The 19,822-nt window shown below is 37.8% G+C and overlaps 1 protein-coding gene across 4 annotated transcripts in view; it reads left to right on the forward strand.

The window, feature by feature from the left end:
* The window catches only part of THSD7B (thrombospondin type 1 domain containing 7B), a 319,547-nt gene that overhangs the window by 124,153 nt on the left and 175,572 nt on the right, over positions 1 to 19,822 (forward strand). For all 4 annotated transcript variants that reach the window (XM_040561821.1, XM_040561819.1, XM_040561818.1 and 1 more), the window contains exons 6-8: positions 3,945 to 4,114; positions 16,336 to 16,491; positions 18,184 to 18,381. In XM_040561821.1, coding sequence (XP_040417755.1) covers positions 3,945 to 4,114; positions 16,336 to 16,491; positions 18,184 to 18,381 — 524 coding nt within the window. The remainder of the gene's footprint in view (positions 1 to 3,944; positions 4,115 to 16,335; positions 16,492 to 18,183; positions 18,382 to 19,822) is intronic.

Genomic DNA, 19,822 nt, shown 5'->3' on the forward strand with positions numbered 1-19,822 from the left:
TGAGCTCTTGTTTGTTGCATAGCTGTCACTGAGTCATCAGTTTTAAAACAATGTTTTATATCATTTTTATCCCTGATGTGTAGCTTTCATGTTCATAGGGAATAGATAGATTTTCCAGAATTATGATTATGTCTTTAAATCTTTCATTTTGGTTGTGGTTGCTATGTTACGAGACAGGGATTTAGAAAAAAAAAAAAAAACTACCTCTTTGCTTTGTTGGAAATTCAAAGCTTTTCAGAAAGTAAATGATGGAAAATGGGAAAGTTTTAAGACCTGATTTTTACAAAAGGCTTGAGGTTACAGCTGAGATATGGGTGTGATGGTATCACTTTGTAGATGAGGCCCATCATGTGCCCTAATTAAAGGTAAAGCGTTGGTGTGAAGTTGGAAAGACCTGAAAGGAAGCGTGCTGAACCACGCCGGTAGGCTGCTGGTATTGTACTGAGAGTGGTGGCAGCATTGCTGTTCGGCTCTTCAAACTTCACTGGTTTTGGGCACACAGAGATGACCTCGGTTTGGCTGAGCAGCTGGATTCCCTCTCCTCAGATCAGGAACCAGCCCTGCTGAAGCTTTGGTTGGTCAGCCCCAGGCTGGACATTTCTCCTGTGGCTGCTGTTGGGCGTTGCAGTGAGGGCACGCTTTGCTCTGACAGTAGCAGACACCCACAGGACCTGCTCTTTGGCTTCCTCAACTGACTCTGGTTAGCAGTGAAATTCAGAGCACTGAAATAAAAAGTTGCTCAGCTTTATCAGCCAAGTTTCATCCTAGATACCCCAAGCACCTAGTTATTGTTTCTAGTCATTCTTTCTTGCCCGTTTTCTTAGCAAACTGATGTAGCTGCATGTAGATTCTGGAGGTTCCCATGTTGGTCATTATTTAACTAGCACTCTAACCATTGGGAACAAGGTCTGCCAGTCTTTAGAAGTAGCTAAATCTCTTGTCACTCAAACAGTATTGTCAAAAAACTGGTAGAAGCCTATAGGGAAGACAAAGACAAAGGCTTTTTTTTTTTTTTTTGGTTAGTAACAGATCTATAGATAAGCAGGTGTCACAGCTAGGACTGTAGTTTGTATCAAACAACCTACCTATATATTGGTAGGAGGTAAAATGAGATGTTCCATCTATTGACATTTGAAATCATCACCACCCACAGGTTTTGTTATAGGGGTGACAAGAGTACGCTGAAGCTGACCAGCCTTGATGATTCAAATGGCTCTCTCACTTCCAGCGTCGTTGTGCTCTCGGTCCTCTAGGGACAGCGAGCGAGGTGGCTGAGTAGCATTGACCCAGCAGTAACTTAGTGCTGATATAGCACATCTGCTCTAACAACGTAATGCCCAGCGTTGGATTGGTGGCTTGGGTCGTGGAGTTTGGAGAAATTATGTGTGTGTGGTAAAGCATCTGTGGATATTGCTAATAATCTGCAAGCACTAGCTGAAGGTTGCTAAATTACAAGTAAAAAAAAAAAACACCCAGGTATTTGCCAGCCAGTAATCTCTGTTTTTTGCTCATTGCTATTGAGTAATTAAGTAATATTCATGCTCATTGTCTTTAGAATAGCTCATAGATGGGCAAATTGATACCAGGTGTCAGCCACGCTGCATAAAACCCAACAGAGCCCTGCGAGGCTGCCTGGGATGACTGCTCCCTTCTGCAAGGACTCGGTGGGCTAACAGCAGGTCAGATATGCTTCTGGTGCCGTTGACTTTTAATGGCTGTGTGTATCTTTTAAACAGCTAATGTTGGGGTCATGTTTTGTTGCTGGAGAACTCCGGACGACTTAGGGCATGCCCAGCTGGGGGAAAGCAAGATGGGCTGGTAAGGATTTAAGCTTTAAAGCTGCTCACAGACAAGGAGGTGCTGGCAGTCGCACCTGATGGCTGTTCATTAAACACTGCTCTGCGGTGGAGCAGGGCATCTAGTTACTCCGTGTGGATGCCTAAAGGGATTTTTTTTATTCAGGAGCTGATGAGGTTTAATTATCTCTGAGCTCAGATTTAGTTATTTTGCATAATTTTAATCATTGATGGCCTAATTTTCCTAGGTGTTAACTCCCACAGCTCACGCTGAATTGGAGAAGCAGGTGCTCACACCTTTGGAAAAGAGTCTTTAGGACCCAGAATTCACAGCTGACTCCCTAGGCCAGCTATTGATAATGAGTTTTTCTTTAGTCAGTTATTGTTTTAAGAAATACCACCCTAAAACAAGTATTTCTGTGGCTGAGGAAAGATGAGTGTGTTCTATATTTAGGCTTCTATCTTTGAAAATACAGGCCTGAGTAGCATGATGTCCTGAAGTGCTGTGGGGGAGGAATTTTGTTTACCCAGTGCTTGATGAAGAGCGGTTTTCGTTGTCTTTATTATAACAGGAAGGTTGTATTTAACATTACATCCCCAAAAAAGTGATTAGGAATTCCACAGGAGGAACTACTATAAGAAAAATTCATGGCTGTACTTTATATGTTGTGCGATTTCAATTATTTCATACTTGTCATATGAAAAGTGTATTCTTTATTGTTTTCTCTGCTAGTAGTAAACCCTGTGAGTGTATCCAAATTTGCACATGATTCTGTATATTGTTTAAGAGGGCATGACAGCTCATCCGAAAAGTACCTGTAAATTAAAAGTAATTGGCAGTATTCACAAACGTTTTCCATTAGTATTTTACAAAATTCGTAAGTGCTCTGTGGCTGGAAATCCTTCTTATGCCTATATTTGCAGTGCAAGATGTTATGAGAACATTGATGTGTGCTCAGGCAAACTAATGCAGTTATTTTTCATGCAATTTTGAGATGCATGTGTCCCTGCCATAGCTATAGTCAGGGCACAGATAATTTGTGATGGAGAATGCCCAGAACACAAGGTGAAAGGCTCCTTCTGCAGGGACACCCCGTTGTGCTGGAACTTAGAGTGATCAGTCAGCCCGCAAGCATACATTGTTTTAACAAGTGTATGTCTGTCCTAGAAAGAGAGAGTATTTGTCTTGAGGCTAAGAGAAGGAAATTATTTTATGTATTTTAAAACAGGTAAGTTTCTACAGAAAAAGTAAACTATGGAATATAGAGGAACAATGGTATGAAGCAGCACAAGCGTAGAGATTGGTTACAAAACCAATATTTGCTAAGATTTGCATTCAGGAAGCTGAAGAAAGACTTTGGGCTCTTACTCCACTGATACTGTGACCTGTTAATTAAAACGAATTATGTCTGTAAAAACTGCTGCATTAGAAAAATGCTCCATGTTTTCAGACATGACGGGAAATTTTTTTTATTTCTTTTGCTACACAATACTACTTTCCCTATGGTTTTAATATGTTCTTCTTGGAAATTAAGAATGTTTTCCTTTCTTCTAAACTGTTGATGCTCTTTAGGTATGAATTAAATGTAGGATGAAAATAGAGTTTGCTGCATATCACAACTTCTGGAAAGAAAAACAAGAGAACTGAGTTACCATAGGCAATCCCTTGAAGAAATTGATAGTACCCTAGGCCTTTGCAAAGCTGTCTCCTAGAGAATAGCTGCCTGGTACTTGAAACTCCATTGATGGACATGTAAGGTTTTAGCTATAAGTGCATTTCAGAATGACATGTTCAGCTGTTGGCGGAGAGAGGCAGTCTAGTGGTTTCAGCCACGTGTTTGAAAACTTGTTTTCACAATTAATCGAACCTCTTAATCTTTGTTCCTTTTTTGCATCCTGCTCAAAGGTGTTTCAGGATGATTTAGTGTTTGAGAACACTTCAGAGATTAGTGCTGTGTGAAAAGTTTACATGAGTACTATAGGCTAATACGGAATATTTAACCTTTGTAAATTTAACATTCAAAATGTTTCAGAACATCCTCTGTTTTGAACAGGGGAGTGCTCCTATAAATATTAAACCAATTGTATTTTGTCATGTAATAAACTACCACCCACTCTTGTTTCACCTGGTCTCTCTTATTTCCAAAGGTTTTCCTGGAGGACTTCTGAATGGAAAGCTTGCCAAGTGTCTCTCCTCCTTGACCAGCAGGACCCTCGCCACCATAAGCATGTGGGCCTCTGTGGAGGTGGCATACAAACCCGCGAGGTCTACTGCGTCCAAATCACTGTCGAAGTTGAGATGCACCGACTGAAGGAAGGTATATGCGTAAAGCCATTCTGAAACGTCTGGCACACATTGATCTCAGTCAGAGAAGCAAATAAATAAATAAATCCTTACCATATAGTCCATAGAAGGCTTGGCTAGCTGATGCCCCCCTTGTATCGATACTTAGCGAGGGAGGTGTTACTTGGGCTTGGTCCTCAGGATCCTGGGGTGGGGAACTGTCTGGAGCCAAAGCCTTCTAGGGGTGAACTGCTGCCAGTTCTGTATGTATACTTGTATGGGGGAAGTTTGAAGAACAGAGGAGCTAAATTCTTCTTCCTTGAACTTCAGTTTTTTTCCTTTTTTTTTTTTTTGGTCAGGTAGTCTGGCCTCCTGGTATGAGTGCATTTATTCAGGCTGGCCTGAATGCATTTATCTGTGGTTTTAGGCCTGGGTCAGAGTATAAAAAACAGAGATGTCACACTCCATTCTGGGTATGGCTTTAGCCTCTGCTTCAAACTGATACACGATCTTTCTTGTGTTTTGAAGGGGAAATCAAAAATAATATTGTCACAACTTCTGAGCAGACAGACAGTTTTTGGATTCTGGAAGTGAGTTATTTTCCTTTTAGAAGAATAATGAATAGATACAGATGCATGATGAATAATTCATCTTAGGCTGTTTTATTTACTGTAGTGCTCTTGCAGAATATGCTTTTGAGCATAGATGGTAAGACAATAAGAACACAACATCATATCTTAGATTTATTTACTTACAAAGTCAAAGCAAATGTTTCCTGTGTGCCCAGTTGTGTCCTAGCATCCTGCACAGACTCTGAGGTTGTAGAAAGCCAGACCTCTATTAATATCTATTCAGGCCATGCATAGTTGCTGCTTCACATTTTCCAAACATCTGGCGCTACCTTGCTTTGCCAACACAGAACCCCCTCTGTTGTTCTGCACAAGTCTGTGATGTATATGATTTTCATAGTAAGAAAAGTGCTGTTGATGACAGCTATGTAACATTCTTGACTGTCTTCATCGTTCTTACTGCTTCTGTAGTCCGTGTGGCCACTGTATGGCAAGTTGACAAGCAGTAAACTTTAACTGACTTCATTTGTGCTTCTTTATTCTTTGCCAGAATTGTGAATTAACCCTAGAAAACTAGGGGAGGTCATCTGGGACCCTTCCCCAAAATAATAACAGAATTTTTACTGTATATCCAGTATACGATCACATGCAGGTTTTTCCTTTGTTCAAGGTTCAATACAACTTAAAAATCGCAAGCCCTCCCCTCAATAGCAGGGAAACATTGGGATACTTCTTCCTTGTTGTATAATTCTAACCCTTTCTTTTTAAGAAACAAATACAGTTTTTTTCATGCAGGCAACTAAAAAAACCAAACATGCACAGCAATTGTGCAAGGTATAAAATTTTCCTGCTTTACCAAGGCAGTTGTGATTGGCAGTAGTCCTTAGAAAGTGAGAATGCATTTACTGTCAGCACAGTTGCATACAAAAGAAAAGAGGGAAAACCTTCCTTATTATCCCTCCCTATCTAGTAATATTCAATGTCTCGTTTACTAGCTGATCAACTTTTGTTCTTTGACTAAATAAGGAGTGACATCTTGCACCTTTTCTGGCAATCTGAACTGTCAGAAAATTTTTATTCATCACTAGTGCATCTGATATTTTATTGTGCCATTTGTCAGTGATGGGGAGAAGATGAGGAAGTTGATTCTTCTATGTATAAGCAAATACAAGTCTAATTGCTACCATAAAAAGTACAGTTATTTTTCTTTCTTCACCTCTTGAATGCCCTTAAAAGGATCATTCAGAAATCAAACAAGCAAGTCTGATAGAGTATTACCATCCATCACCGTTGTTTTTCTTCTGGTTACTTCCAGTGAGAATTTGGACCTAGGCACAATGACATATGTGAAAAAAGATTTTGTCCTGTGGTCTCTCCAGCAGCATTCTTGGATAAAATATGTTGAATCATAGTTGGAGACAGGTACCATCTGTGATATACTTCTACATATTGCTCAAAGCTCTCTTATCCCCCAAGGATCTCTCTCTTATTTTTCATTTCTTTAGTCTTCCCATCTATTTCTTCTTTTATTAAAATGTGTATATTTAGAAATGATCCCCTGTTTTCTGGAGCTTCTATGTATCAGTTACTCAGAGGACTAAGTCTACTGATATCTTTCTATATTTTGATTATAAAATTCCAACGTGAAGATACTGGAAATGGAAAACTTTCACTCAAGTATTACTTTCAGAAATGCATTGATAAGATCTCATATCTTGCTACCGAAAGACAAGTCCTAATGAAGAAATCCCTACCCTGACCCAAGTGAATGTCCAACATATCCATTAGACATTATGGAGGAATTCTACACTTCTAATGTTGGGCGATGAGTGAGGACGAAAAAAGCAGCTTTTCATGTTTATCAAAGAGTTCATGGTAGTCTGAATGACCAGACAGAGGAAAAAAAAATATATTTTTTACCACTGACATGAAAAAAAAAACATTTTGGTAGTTTTTTTTTTGCATATCAATGAATAAATTGAACTACATTTTCACGTATCAGCTTTAGCTGAGTTTTTGACATTCTAGTATTTGGAGGCAGAAAGTTTTCTGATCTTTAAAGTTGTTTATAATATTGTTGCTTTCTAAGACTCTTACATCTAGATGAAGCTGACAGGTAAAACGTGGTAAATGTGTTAAATGTTGTATCACTCAGTTGTCTGTATTTATGTTTATGTAGGTAAGCCAATGTATAAAAACCTTATTAGAAGACTATGCTGTTCTTAATGCTAGCTATTCTGTTCATCCAAGGAATCAACATCTTTATTGAGTTGTGAGGCTTTTGTTAATTTAGACTGAACTTTAACATAATTAGCTTTAAACAGTTCCTTATGTTTTTTTTTCTTTAAGTATCTCATTGAATTTTAATACATTTAAACTTTAATGATTAATTTTCACAGAAAGATGGTCATCTAATACTTCAGGTTTACCATTATTCTTTTGATATCCAGAGATAGAAGCAGCAAATCTACATATCTGAAATGATGTTACTTTTAAAGAGGAGACAGTTTTTGCACAAAAAGGAGCATAGAATGTGCACAGTGAACTACCTCAAGGTACAGGCTCAATCTGCCCTTTCTTCCCTTCATCTCAGGATTCTCCCCGATTCTCGTATCTAGACACAGTATATTTGGGACAAACAGTTGATGTGGTGGTGGTTACCCTTCTTCATACCTCTTTCTAATGTAACTGTGTCCACTCATATGGAAGCTCTGGAACTGTTAAATACAGCAAATATGAAGAGCTTTAACTTATTTCCAAAGCTAAACACTGCTAACAAATATTTTTTATTCTTTTCTTTTGATTTTTATAAAATGCTATCTGAAATCTGTTTTTCCACAATAAATTTTAATTAATCTGGATGAACATCACCAACTAAAAACCCCCAGTACTATGAAAAAACACATGGTAAAAGCATGGAAGAATATTATACAATGGTCAGTTTATGCAGCCTGTCTGCTTGTTTGGCAATACTTAATCACAGTAAACAAGTCCACTAATACAGAAAGTATCATTCCTTTTAGAGTCTGTGGATGGTGTCTGTGTTCATGCTGCTAGTAAACATGAAATTCCTACAATTGGTCTTCTTCCTCAGGAATTTTTTACTTTCTCTGAAGAGCAGGGAATATCCTTTTGTTTTCTAATTAATTTTTCCCTTTTGGTTTATTTAGAGATTGTAACTCTTTGTCTGTAGTCAGAGGGATGGCATCCTCTATAAAAAAAAAAAAAAAAAAAAAAATTCTCCAGAAACATCTTCTCTCCTCTCTGAACTAGTTATCAGTCGTCCCTTACTGTTCCTAGTGACTGGGATTGCTGTTCTCTCCATATTTTCTGTAACTTTCTAACCGGGGATCTGCCTGCCCTGTCATTCTTTCATAAAATTTGTGCTTTATATATCTTGACATTTTTTCTTTCTTACTTGTTTGAATGAGATCCAATTTACCTCTCACTTCTGGAATTCTCTTATAATGCTTTTGGAGCCTGTCTGCTTAAGTTTTAATTATAGGACTGAAAAGACCTTTGTGAAATGCTGTTCTTCCTTGAGTCTTCTTTATTGTTTACCCAGAGTAGCACTCTTGGCTAATAAAGTTTCTCTCCTATTACCGTCTCACCAAAAAATCTCTGCATTTTCCTATCTTCTTAATCTTTGTTATTTTCCATCTGAAAATCCACATTTAATTCTCATAGCTGTGTAAGGTTCTAGAGTATTTTTTTACTATTTGTTTGCTTAATGATCATCTCTATCGTATTTGTTTCAATTTTTATTTATTTATTTATTATTTTATTTATTTATTTTATTTATTATTTGTTTTTATTTGATATAGAATTTCCATAGTAGGTATGTCAGTGAATGATCAAAGTAACCGATCCATTTCCGTTAATGTTAGAAACATGAAAAATCCTATTCTGGAGTAGTACAGATTAATAAATCTAATAGCTAGGTTTAGAGCCCTTCATAATCCAAATATTATTCAAATCCTTTTTCTTTTAAAAGTTAATAGCTCTTCAAATATTCCTCCCTGTGTGATTCTCATCTATCTTAACATGTAATTTACAGTTTTATTGAAAATCCCCCAACAACATAGCTTACATTTCCCTGATATAATCATGTTAAAATTCCTAATAATCTGCAAGAAGAAAAGGGACTTGATTCTGCTTAAAATATGTAGAGATAGATATTGTTAATTTTCCTTTAGGTGATTTTTGATTTGAATATACCTTCTTTCTTCTTTCTTCATTCGTATAATTCAGAATTCAGGACAGATGAAATAGAATCAGCTGATTAATTATGTCTTTGACTTGCCTTTTTTGGCAGCCATGTGGTAGTTGTACATTCATTGTTCTTAGATACCTTTTAGTGTTACCCTGTAAAACTATTTCTTGCAAAAGTCTTTACTTTTAAAACCCTCTTTCTGTTGAGAGTTATTCAACTCTCAACAGTTAATATCCATAATTTTTTGATTTATTCATTCCACTGTAATTCTCCAGCCTGTACCAAAACTTTTTTTTTAGGATGTAACTCCACCAGTTCATCTTATATATGTTTATTATTATTGCTTGACATGCTGTTGTGTATGTTCATAGCCATAGCAGCAAAGCACATTTAGACTCCTTAAAGCTCCAATCCACTTTATTAACAAAAATGACCAGAAAGTGTTCCCCTGTATTCTCATGTAAGTCCTACTTATGAGTCTCAGAATTAGTTTTATGCCTTTATCCTTTCTTCTTTTCCACAAAATATTGAGCTTCATCTCTACTTCTGATAGACAGAAATGTCTAATTCCTTCTTACCTGATGAGTAAACTTTTCAGACTGTTTTGAATTCCCATATGGGAGATGTTTAGGCACTGCATTTTATTTTTCAGAAATTACTGGCCTCTTTGGACTTGCACAGAGACGTATTTGAGGATTCCTTTCATTCACATCCAGTATTATTCTGTATTTATTCTCATCCCTTTCTTTGTGCTTTTTGTCTCTTTTAGCTCTAAAATATGCATTTTTGCCTTCTTTGCTCTGTATGCCCTGTTTCCTAATGAGGACGGCACTTTTTTTTTTTTTCTGCAAGTTTTTTTGTTCTGCTCTGAATCATGATCTTCCAATGCATGCCTTCTGGGGGATTAGTGTTTCAAATTGGTACATGTGGCATCTGTTCAATAAACTATGTGCAAGTACTTTCAGGAAGAGAGAAATATCAGCAGAGTGTTATTAGAGTGTGCCATCATCCTCTTGAGTGCTAGCTGTCCTGTAAACCACCAGGTCCGATTCTTTAGCACAATAAGTTGGTTGTGCAGGTTGTTGTCATCCTGCATATTTATTGGGAAAAGACTGCATTGATGGAGATAAGCTGCCCGTAGGAGCTGGCGGAGGATCTGCACTATTTGAATGAGCACAAGCCCTGTATGGAGTATGAGCTCTATATTAAATGCACACTGTTTTTTCAAATTTATGCTGGTGAAGCTGCAGGAATGAGAAGATTGATTTACTCTATGGAAATTAGAATGTAGGGACTTTGATATTTAAATCCTGTTGTCCTCTTCTGGTTTATGAAATTGAAAAGGAATAAGTAAAAATATTAGTAATGAGAAAACTTGACTAGGACCACAGGGGAGAGAGCTGATGGTTAGCAGTGGCGTGAAAATCTGCTTTGTTTGACAGGCTGGGCTGATGATGCAGCAACAGGAGAGTGCAACATGTGGTCTGATTCACAGAAATCAAGTTCTTAGGTGGAACTAAAACCCCATAAACCAAACCGAATGCCCAAGAATCGCCCTCACCCCAAACTAGGTATTTATCATCAGGATGACTGAACTGGCTTGAAGAGATGAGAAATATACCTCTGAAGTGTAAAATATATTCAGGCAAGTCTGCATCAGATTTATATTGCTGGGATGCCGAGTTATTGATCTGTAAGCTCACCAAATGCTGAGCAGAATTTACGAGATAAAACTCACATAATGGAAAAATAAATATGTAACAGCTGGCTTCTTCGGGGGAAACCCTTTAGAAGCATGAGAGGAAATGATTTTATTCAGATCTTTGGGGTGCTTGACAGTATTGTGTAGATGTGTATTTCAGAAATTTTAGTTTGAATCCATTAGGGAAAAACACATTTTCCCTAATGTGTTTTAGAGGTATTTTATTTTCATTTTTTTTTCTTGTCTAGAAACTAGTTAAAGAAAAATGAAAAGAATGTTTAAAAAAAAAAAGAGAGAATATATACAAAGATTTTGACAATGAAAGGAATGTGTCTTTTGAAAGGTGCATTTAAGAGAACCTACTTTTTTAGTCAACACGCTATTTAATATGCCCATGAAATATTTATCTCTTTATAAATACATTTATTTACATAGCTGGCTTCGGTATGCAGCAAATAATGTGCTGTCCAGTCATTTCGCATGAGATACTAGGTTTTAGTTCAGGTTTTTATCTTTCAAATCTAAGATATTAAATGTGGTTGTATTTTGTCATTATTTCCTGCCACTGGAGCTGGATTAATTTTATTCAGAATCCTTGTTTTCTTCTGAGTTATTTTGCTCCGTTGTTGTTATGAGGCAGGGGAGCTGCAGTGTGCTCAAACAATGCTGCTCATTCAGATGAAAGAAATGGACGGATTTATGCGCATGCTGTTGCACCCCGAAAGGTGTGGAAAGAGATGACGAAGAGGATGGTGACAGGGATGCTGGTCCTGCAACAGGATACATTTGAGCTAAATGGAGCTCGCAGAGGTGGGACAGCTCTGCGTGACCTGCCCTTGGGACACCTGTCCCCAGCGAGCATCACTGACACCTCCAAAGTGGCACTTCATTTGTGATACTGGGCAAGTTTCCATCAGATTCATATTGCATTCACAGAACAAAGTTCTGAACTTTCTGAACACGAAGTGCTAATAGTTTATGTCACTTCGGTAAAATTCCGAGGATCTTTAGTGTCCTGAAATACATTAAGCCATTGTTGCTCTTGGCAATCCGCTATTAACCTTCTTTCATGCTGTGATTAGCCTTCCATTTATACTTTGTTTCTTGTCTTTTAATTGATAATAGGACTTGTGCCTTGTGGCTTCCAAACTAATTGATTCTTTTTAGGAACATGAAAAGATCCTTTCCATCAGGGATGGGGTGCATTAAGCTTTTTTGATGGAGTGATACAATGGCTAGGGTTGGTGCTGTTTCTGGGCTAGTTTAATTACATTCAGCACATCTCCTTTGTCTGATCCTTTGTTTTCACTATAAAAACAAGGCTTTCAGATTGGAGAACTTACTTACCAGTGTTGTGCTGGTTTATCCCTATTGTGTTATACACATGTAAGTGTTTTTATAAAGAATCATTCATTCCTGATTTTCTCAAGTAATTTCCCTTCATATTGATCCAACTATCTTTGGTTTGTAAGTCCTGGCAAAGGTAGCAAGAACTTTTACAAAGACATGGCATCACTTTCCTGTACCCTGGTTATCCTTAATTAGGCACGGCTTTGCCAAAAGATACAGTAAATATCTGGTTGTATTGCCTTAAGAATTGAACATTAATTTATATAAGGCCCTGCCAGTATATAGGAGATAATCCTGATGTATTCCAGATACATTACAGATATTTAGAAATGTCTCATTTGGGTGTTTATATCAGAAACATTTGTTTTTCATTCTGAAGGGGAAATTAAGTTAAGGTCCAGGAAAAAAAAAAAAAAAGAAAAAGAAGAAAGTGTTAGATACCTCCTGAGGAGTGAAAAACCAAATTTGAAAGTAATCATTGCAACCAAAATGCAGCCCTATATATTTCTCTCTCTGACTGGCCATCATTGCTTTTTAACATAGTATTGGTATGTATGCCAGCAAGTACGTGCCGATGTGACTGTATTCACAGATAATTTATTTATTGGCTTAAAATTACATTATGCAAGTAGTATCAGAACTGATTTCCTCTTCCACTCTACCCCCAAATCACTACCTCGGTAAAAATATATAGAGAAACAAGATACTTTAGAACCCAATTTATTATCTCCTGCTGGTAGCAATAACCTGAAAATAACAGCAAATAGTAAAATTTCAACTTGAAGCAGACACTGGTGCTGGGAACAGCTGTAGTCGCATTTATAAAGGATAGATTCAATATAACAGCTAAAGAAATGTGCAATGTTTCAGAGGCTTCCAGATTAGTACTTGATTGCTTTTTCAAGTTTATTCTGTAGATTGAGAAGAACACAGGAATTTAAAATATGTGAACAAATGTAATAAATAAGCTGCTACTTGAATGAGAGATACTGCCTCCCCCTCCCACCATTCCCTCCCTGACTTCTGCCTTTCCCCTCATCCCCAAAAGATGACTACTTTTTTTCCAAGGAAAATAAGTACATAAAAAACAGTTTTTCTATGTGAATGTAGAAAATACCATTACAAAGTCAATTATTGAGCACAGTCAGAAGGCTGTCTGGTATTTAAAGACAGGCCTAGCAGCTGTGTTCATTTATTGTAGGCATACTCTGAGTTTTTTTATTTTTATTTTTTTCCCTTCCTGAACAGGGATTCCCTGTCCAGGCTATCTGCAGCTTTTTGGAGGCTGTGCTTTGTGAGGATTTTGGCATTTAAAAGGTTCATAGAAAAAGGCACCTTATAGTTCATAAAGAGAAGGATGTTAATTAGAGTATAAAAGAATGGCAGAGTTCAAGGAGGTACTGTGGGTAGTGAGTATTGCTTTTGAAGAACTTTATATGATTCATGCATTACTATAAAGAGATGAATTAAATTGAGGGTGTTAAGATGACGCCGAAAAGAAACAAAACAATGTCAAAGAGATGGAGAGGCTTGAGAAAATACTACAGATGGCCCGTGAATGAAGAGAGTGGTAGTACCTGGCCAAACCAGCAGAAAAACATGGAGAATTAGGGAGAATCGATTACTCTCAGAGCTGAGACAAGTGTGTGTGGAAAGACACGACTGCGTCATTCCAGTTTCTTGCTTTGTGGTCCACTGCCATGCAGCACGCAGGTAGGTGAAAGATGAAACTTAGACATCGAGGACCTGTCAAAGAGGGCTGTAAAAGCAGCCTACCTCTGTGCTGCTTCTTCCTCTGCACTCAAAATCTTCCCCCATTTCCTCCCTGCTACAGCTTTGTAGTAAAAAGTGAAGGCATAGTCACAAGACTAAAAGCAACTCAATTTGAGCAGACACTCAGGCAAAAAAGCAAAAAATCAAGATTTTAAGTAAAACTGGTGGAAATCAACTGATAGAAATAGTTGTCAATCAAATTGCTGTCAAAGAGAGGAAACTCTTTTATGGAGCCCCACTGGTCCATCCACTCCCTCTGGCTATCATGCTGGGAATGGTGGGTCTTTATACCCACCTGGTTTTTCAAAAGAATGAGATTGTATGTGTGTTTCTTAATGCAGCTGGTTTCTTTTTGTTCTTGGCTTATTTCTGAAGACTTTCACTGGAGGATTGTAGTCAGTGCAGAGTGAATATAAACTGGCACAGCCCTAGAATATATTTGGATTTTTGATTAAAATAGCCTGTGCATTTTCTGATCTACATTTCACAGAATATATAGAACGGCTCAAGGAAGTGGGAAAAGGAGCAGTATTTTTCTAGGGACAAGTAGCATGTTGCTCCTGGGAATCGTAAGGGGAAAAGAGCAGCCAGTGCCGCAATTAAATAGAGCGTCAGCCCAAGGGAGGAAGAGGAGTGGGAAGCTGGTTATCGGGGAGAAGGCGGCAGGCATTTCCTCCAAAATGGGAAGGAGTCTTCCGTGAGTCTGACATGGCCAGTAGGCTCAGTTTTACGCTGGATGCCACCTATAACCTTGACTTTTAACTTTGTAATTTTTTTCTTGTCTGTCTTTCATTCAAACTAAATTTAAAATACCCTTAGCAAAATGAGTTAGTTTTCAAAGCAGGAGATCCGAACTACTTTATCTAATATTCCACATTTCAATGGTTACATTGCTTCTACATTACAATTTAAAAATCAGTGAGGAGAAAAGAGCCATTGCTAGCAACAACACCTTCAGTTGGAGCACAGTAGGTTTGGACTTATTCTTTGGGTTTACCATGTGCACTCAGATTTATTTCCTTTCATTTATTTGACTGAACTTTCCAAAAACGGTACAGGTTTGCAAAGCTTGATGCTGAAAGGCAGGTTAAGCCATGCATGAGACTTCTTTGTAAAATGCATCCTCTTATCCTTAAAACTCTAATATTTATCTCATTCTGTCTGTCACTCTCCTTGCTTGGTCTCTAGAAAAGTTGTGCTTATGTTAGCATTCAGGTGAATTGGATTTATGCCATGTTGTAATCTCTAAATGAACATGTCAAAGGCTGTAGAGTGTCTCAAAAATCATTCAGAAAGTGGTCTTTTGTTACTAATGGGTTATCTTTCAGGTTAGAATTAAATCACAGCTGTTGTTTAGTCCTGTTATTCTGATGAGTTGGAATCACAAGCACTGATATTGGTCTTAAATCTCAACTTCAGGACTTGTAAATCAACATTTATTGGGATTTTGAGCAGTGAATTCATGTGTTTAAAAGAAAAAAGTAGTGTTTTTCTTCAAAGGATTTTATTTTAAAGAAAATGGATCAAAAAAGAGGAAAGATTACACATATATTGGACATATTTTTATAAATTCTTTTCCAGTGAGTTCCATGCATGGAAGCAAAGAAAAATGGACATTAAAAAAAAAAAAGGAGCATATAGCACACTCAGTAGCAATAAAAATTAACAAAGGTTTGGTAATACCGTAGGAGAGTAAACTTGGACAAGCCTTTGCCTTTTGAAAGACTGTTTTGTTACTGGGTTATCTAAAGAGAAAGCCAAAGTCAGCCCATCATGTAATTAAAATGCAGTGTTGTATAATGACTCAGAAGATAGATTTAAGCCTTTTCCCTTCTTTTCCTTCCTGCCCCAGCCCCAAATAAAAAGACAAGAGATGTTGATTGGAAGTAGAAATCTCATGTGATAAATGAAAGTACAAAAGGAGTCAGCTTTCCAAATTTGTTGTCAATATCACCAAAAGCAATACGCAGTAGAGTTTGAGATCAGCTCATCTCTTGGATGCAGAAGTCTAGAGAACTGCGCAGCTGATCCATGCAATTAAAATGAACATCTCTACTGCCAAATGGGAAAGTCTCTTTGTGAATGTGTGTGTGGAAGAAACGGAAAGCGCTGCTCATTTGTTTTTTGAAAGCAGATGAAGAAAATGTGAAGGTCTGGATTTAGTCTTCGATTCAAAAGTGCTTGTGCTCCTGAAGGCGATGGATATGCAATCATCCCCCTGTGCTCAGACTTTCCTTCATCTGCCTTTGCCTGCTTCCCAATTACAATGTGAGCTTTTTGGATTCCCTTCTTATTCATTTTTCTCTTAGGTATGAAGAGGTCTCCTTGTGTGTAAATGCAGGAGAATAGATTCCAGTCTGTTGTTCTGGCACTGTAGAAAATCAGCACTGAATTTATCACCGATTTTCCATTAAGCATAGTCTAAAATTGGCCTGCTGAATATGGATGATTTAGATAAAACTAAGTGCCTTGCTGAACAGAAGATTAAGTTTTTGATCTGGGAGTTAAGACACACAAAAAGCAGTGCATTAGGGTGGTTTTTCAGGAGCTAAAGCCACCAGTAAACTCTGGAGCTCTGTGCATTGGTCAAGGTAAAATTAGACTTTTTTTTTCTCCTTTTTTTTTTTTTTCTTTCATTTTCTCCTTAGTTAGTAGACCAGTTGATGGGAAGTTCTGCCTGGGTCCTGCTCCCTCAGCCTCCCAGCTGTGTAACCTGCCGTGTCCGTCGGAGTGTGAGGTGTCTGCCTGGTCGGTGTGGGGCCCCTGCTTTCCCGAAAACTGCCAGGACCGCCAGGGGAGAAGAGGTAAGGGCTACTCTTGCCTGTTGCTTACAGAATTCTGGAATCTAAAATGTGAAATGGAATATTATGATAACTTTGCAAAAGCAGCGGTGTCAAATTCCACATTGGGACCTTAATGTGTGTGTTTTTAAATTAACATAGGATGGAGCTCTTAGATGTGCATACAGGACTGGAATAAGACCTTTAAAAGCTTTTTGCAGTTATTCGTGAAAGAAAAAACGGATTTAGATTCTTTTTTTCCTGCACTGAACTTGTAGAAAGGGAGGATTTCTTGGGATAGCAACTGCAGACCTCCAGAGTGTGAGGGTGTCTCTCTCCCATCTCCTTCAGAAGTCCTGCTGAGTGCCTGGGCTCAAGGGGAATACTGGCGTGAGGTTGGAGGGACTCAGGACTGAGCTGTATCCCATAGCTCTGCCATGTTGCAGTTCAGGCTGAGCCAAGAGGTTGTTCTGGGTTTGGTTTCAGTTCCTGGAAGAGGAGTATGCAAATACCTATTAATATCCCCTCGATCTTAATAGCCCAGAATACATGCCGTTTGCTGCAACGCTTTGAGATTCATTGCAGAGCCTTTCCTTCCTTTACAATGAAAGCTGGAAACATTACCGTTGGAGTCGTGTCAGGGAATGAATATTATTATTTGGAAATTACACTTTTCTGAAAACAACATAAGTTTTTAAAGTGACTTGAGCTCTTCAGAGTGTTTCAAATGGCAAAGAATTAATATAAATATTTCTAAATATAAAGGTTTGCAAAATTCATTTCATTTTTAAATTGTTTTAAAATGAAAAAAGAACGTTCTAAAATTGTTTTGACTGGTTTGTTTTTTGCTGATGTGAGAATGGTGGAAGTTTGGTCTGTTGTATTTTGTGGGAATGTTTTATTTTCCATTTTCTTTTCTGTTTCATGTTCTAAGGCATTTATTTCTATGTGGCCTCCACTAATGCTGTATATTTGCCCAATGTCTGAGACACTGTCATAGGAAAGACCACCACCTATTTTCCTCTGCCTTTATAATAAGTATGTCATTTACATAACAAAACGTGCTGAAAGGTACTTGCTATTAGTTCTGCATTTTATACAGCAACCTGACTTTTGGTTTTATTCAGAAGGAGGTAGATTATGTAATCAATTCTTTCATTATTTCTGTAACCTTTTTCTTCCACTTTACATTTGAATCTACCAATTTAATAGAATAGCATTTCAAAGAGGTCTGATATGCATTATGTATCAGAAATCTTTACACCTTCATAAGGCAGAATACTAATTTCGTAGTAAAGTGCTCTGTTGTATTTTAAAACAAGTTTTGTCAGTAGTGGATTCCCAGGCAGAGTATAGATGTCATTTATATCTTCAGCTTCTTTACTGTTTCTCTCTTATCTCAATTTTATTATTACATTAATATATGCCTCAGTAGCTAATTCTTTGTTTTGGACGTGTCTTTTTAACGTTGATTAAAATGAAAAAAGAAATATGAAAAATATGTGGCTTGTTGGAATTCTATTGGATTTTGCATGCCCAGACTGTGGGAAATCCAGCCAGATACCATCCCAGTCAATTAAATAGTTGCAAGTGTTGTTCTCTTGTTAGTCTTTATTTCCTCCAGTTCCGGATGCCATACATAGTCCTCTTTCTACTAAATTTTTGGTATAAATATTTTTCTGCAGTTGTCCAGTTAATTCACTTTCTATTTTCCAGGCTTTAGAATGAGACAAAGGCATGTAATTATGGATCCTGTAGGCCCTTCAGCGGGTTGTCCGCATCTAGTGGAATCTATCCCTTGTGAAGACCCAGTATGTTACGAGTGGATTATTTCAGAAGGAATATGTGTGACTGACCATGGAGAATGTGGACTTGGAAACCGCATCCTGAAAACTGTATGCAAGAACAAGAAAGGTAGGTAATGGTGTCATCTTAAAAGCTTCCCTTTAAAATAGATTTTGTCTGAAGAGCAGTGAAATTTATTTCCAACTGCTTCCTGCTGAATTTTTTTGAAACCTCCAGATTTCTGAGTTGACTGTGGTGATCACCAGTGCTCATGTTACCTGGTATTTTGCTTGGAGCCTCTGGTCTATTTTATTCTAAATGAGATGGCTCACCAGTAGAGCTCATGTTTTGTCCCTTTGGCCTACAGTGTACCTCTTCCATGTGACAACAGTGTGATACCAATGGCTTGGTTCTCCCTAGAATACTTTTTTTCACTAGAATAATTTTTTTCACATATTGTGCAAAAGTAGGGCTGTCACTGAGGCCAGCAGCACCATGGACACAGTAACAAAATGAATCTGGCTCTTTACGTTACTTCTGTCCTCAGTTTTCAGCATGCAATTTGAGTTTGTCTTTTTATAACAACCCACTTACCATGATATGAAGGAATGTGGAATGCTCAATTGTGCTGTTAAAATTAATACAAGAATCTAAATGAAATGACGGCAATAAGTAATGCTTTACTCACTTGACAGCAGTTTGAGACCTGCAGTTTACACGTTGTTAATAATGAATAAGCACATTTTTATACGACGTTTACAAACAACCAGCAAGAGCCGATTTCTTGTACATGGTTTGAACTTCAGCCAGAAGTTTCATTTCTTGATAAGGTCAGTGTTGTCAGATCTTTAGATTCAATTACATGGAGCACAATTTTGAAGTTAGACTCTACTGTCATCTCAAAAGTGGCAAAATCATGGAACTTCAGAGCCTAATTTTATATCTGAGATGGAGAATTATTTTATGTGGTGCTCAGGCTGATCACAAGAAACAATTTCAAGTTGATAACAAGAGGGGTTAATTGGCAATTGGTGAAAAACAGTGTGTCATTTACGAGTCAATGGAATCCGGCAGAATTAAATTATGGCTGTTTTGTCCAAAGACTAAAGATTCCTCTGAAATAAATTAAAAATCTATGTGGTTGTCTTGCAAGTTTGTGGAAATGGGGCAAAATCTTCAACTGTTGTAACAATGACCTAGCCAGAGAAGAGAGCTGTCTCTGAACTCCGAGTGGTCTCTTCAGTTGTGTGATCATAACTGTAGGTCCAGTCCTGCAGTGATGTGTGCAGATGGAGCCTTGTACTGCTAAGGAGCACCACGCACTTCGCACTGTTAAAACTGTGCCAACATCCGTTTCTGTGCACCAACTTGAGACTCAGAAGGAAAGAATATAATGTGGCAGATGCTCATTGATCTCTGATCAAACTGTTCTCTGTGGCTATGATCTTTAAGAAGCCATGCCTTTGAAGTGTCTCTTCTGCATTTAATTGTTCAGAAAGATATTGTAAGTCTCTTTTTCACTTCCATTACTCTGTGCATGTTCTAGTTACCAAATAGCAATGTCGGGACG

This window comes from Cygnus olor, chromosome 6, assembly GCF_009769625.2.
Source record: "Cygnus olor isolate bCygOlo1 chromosome 6, bCygOlo1.pri.v2, whole genome shotgun sequence".
Classification (NCBI taxonomy): Eukaryota; Metazoa; Chordata; class Aves; order Anseriformes; family Anatidae; genus Cygnus; species Cygnus olor.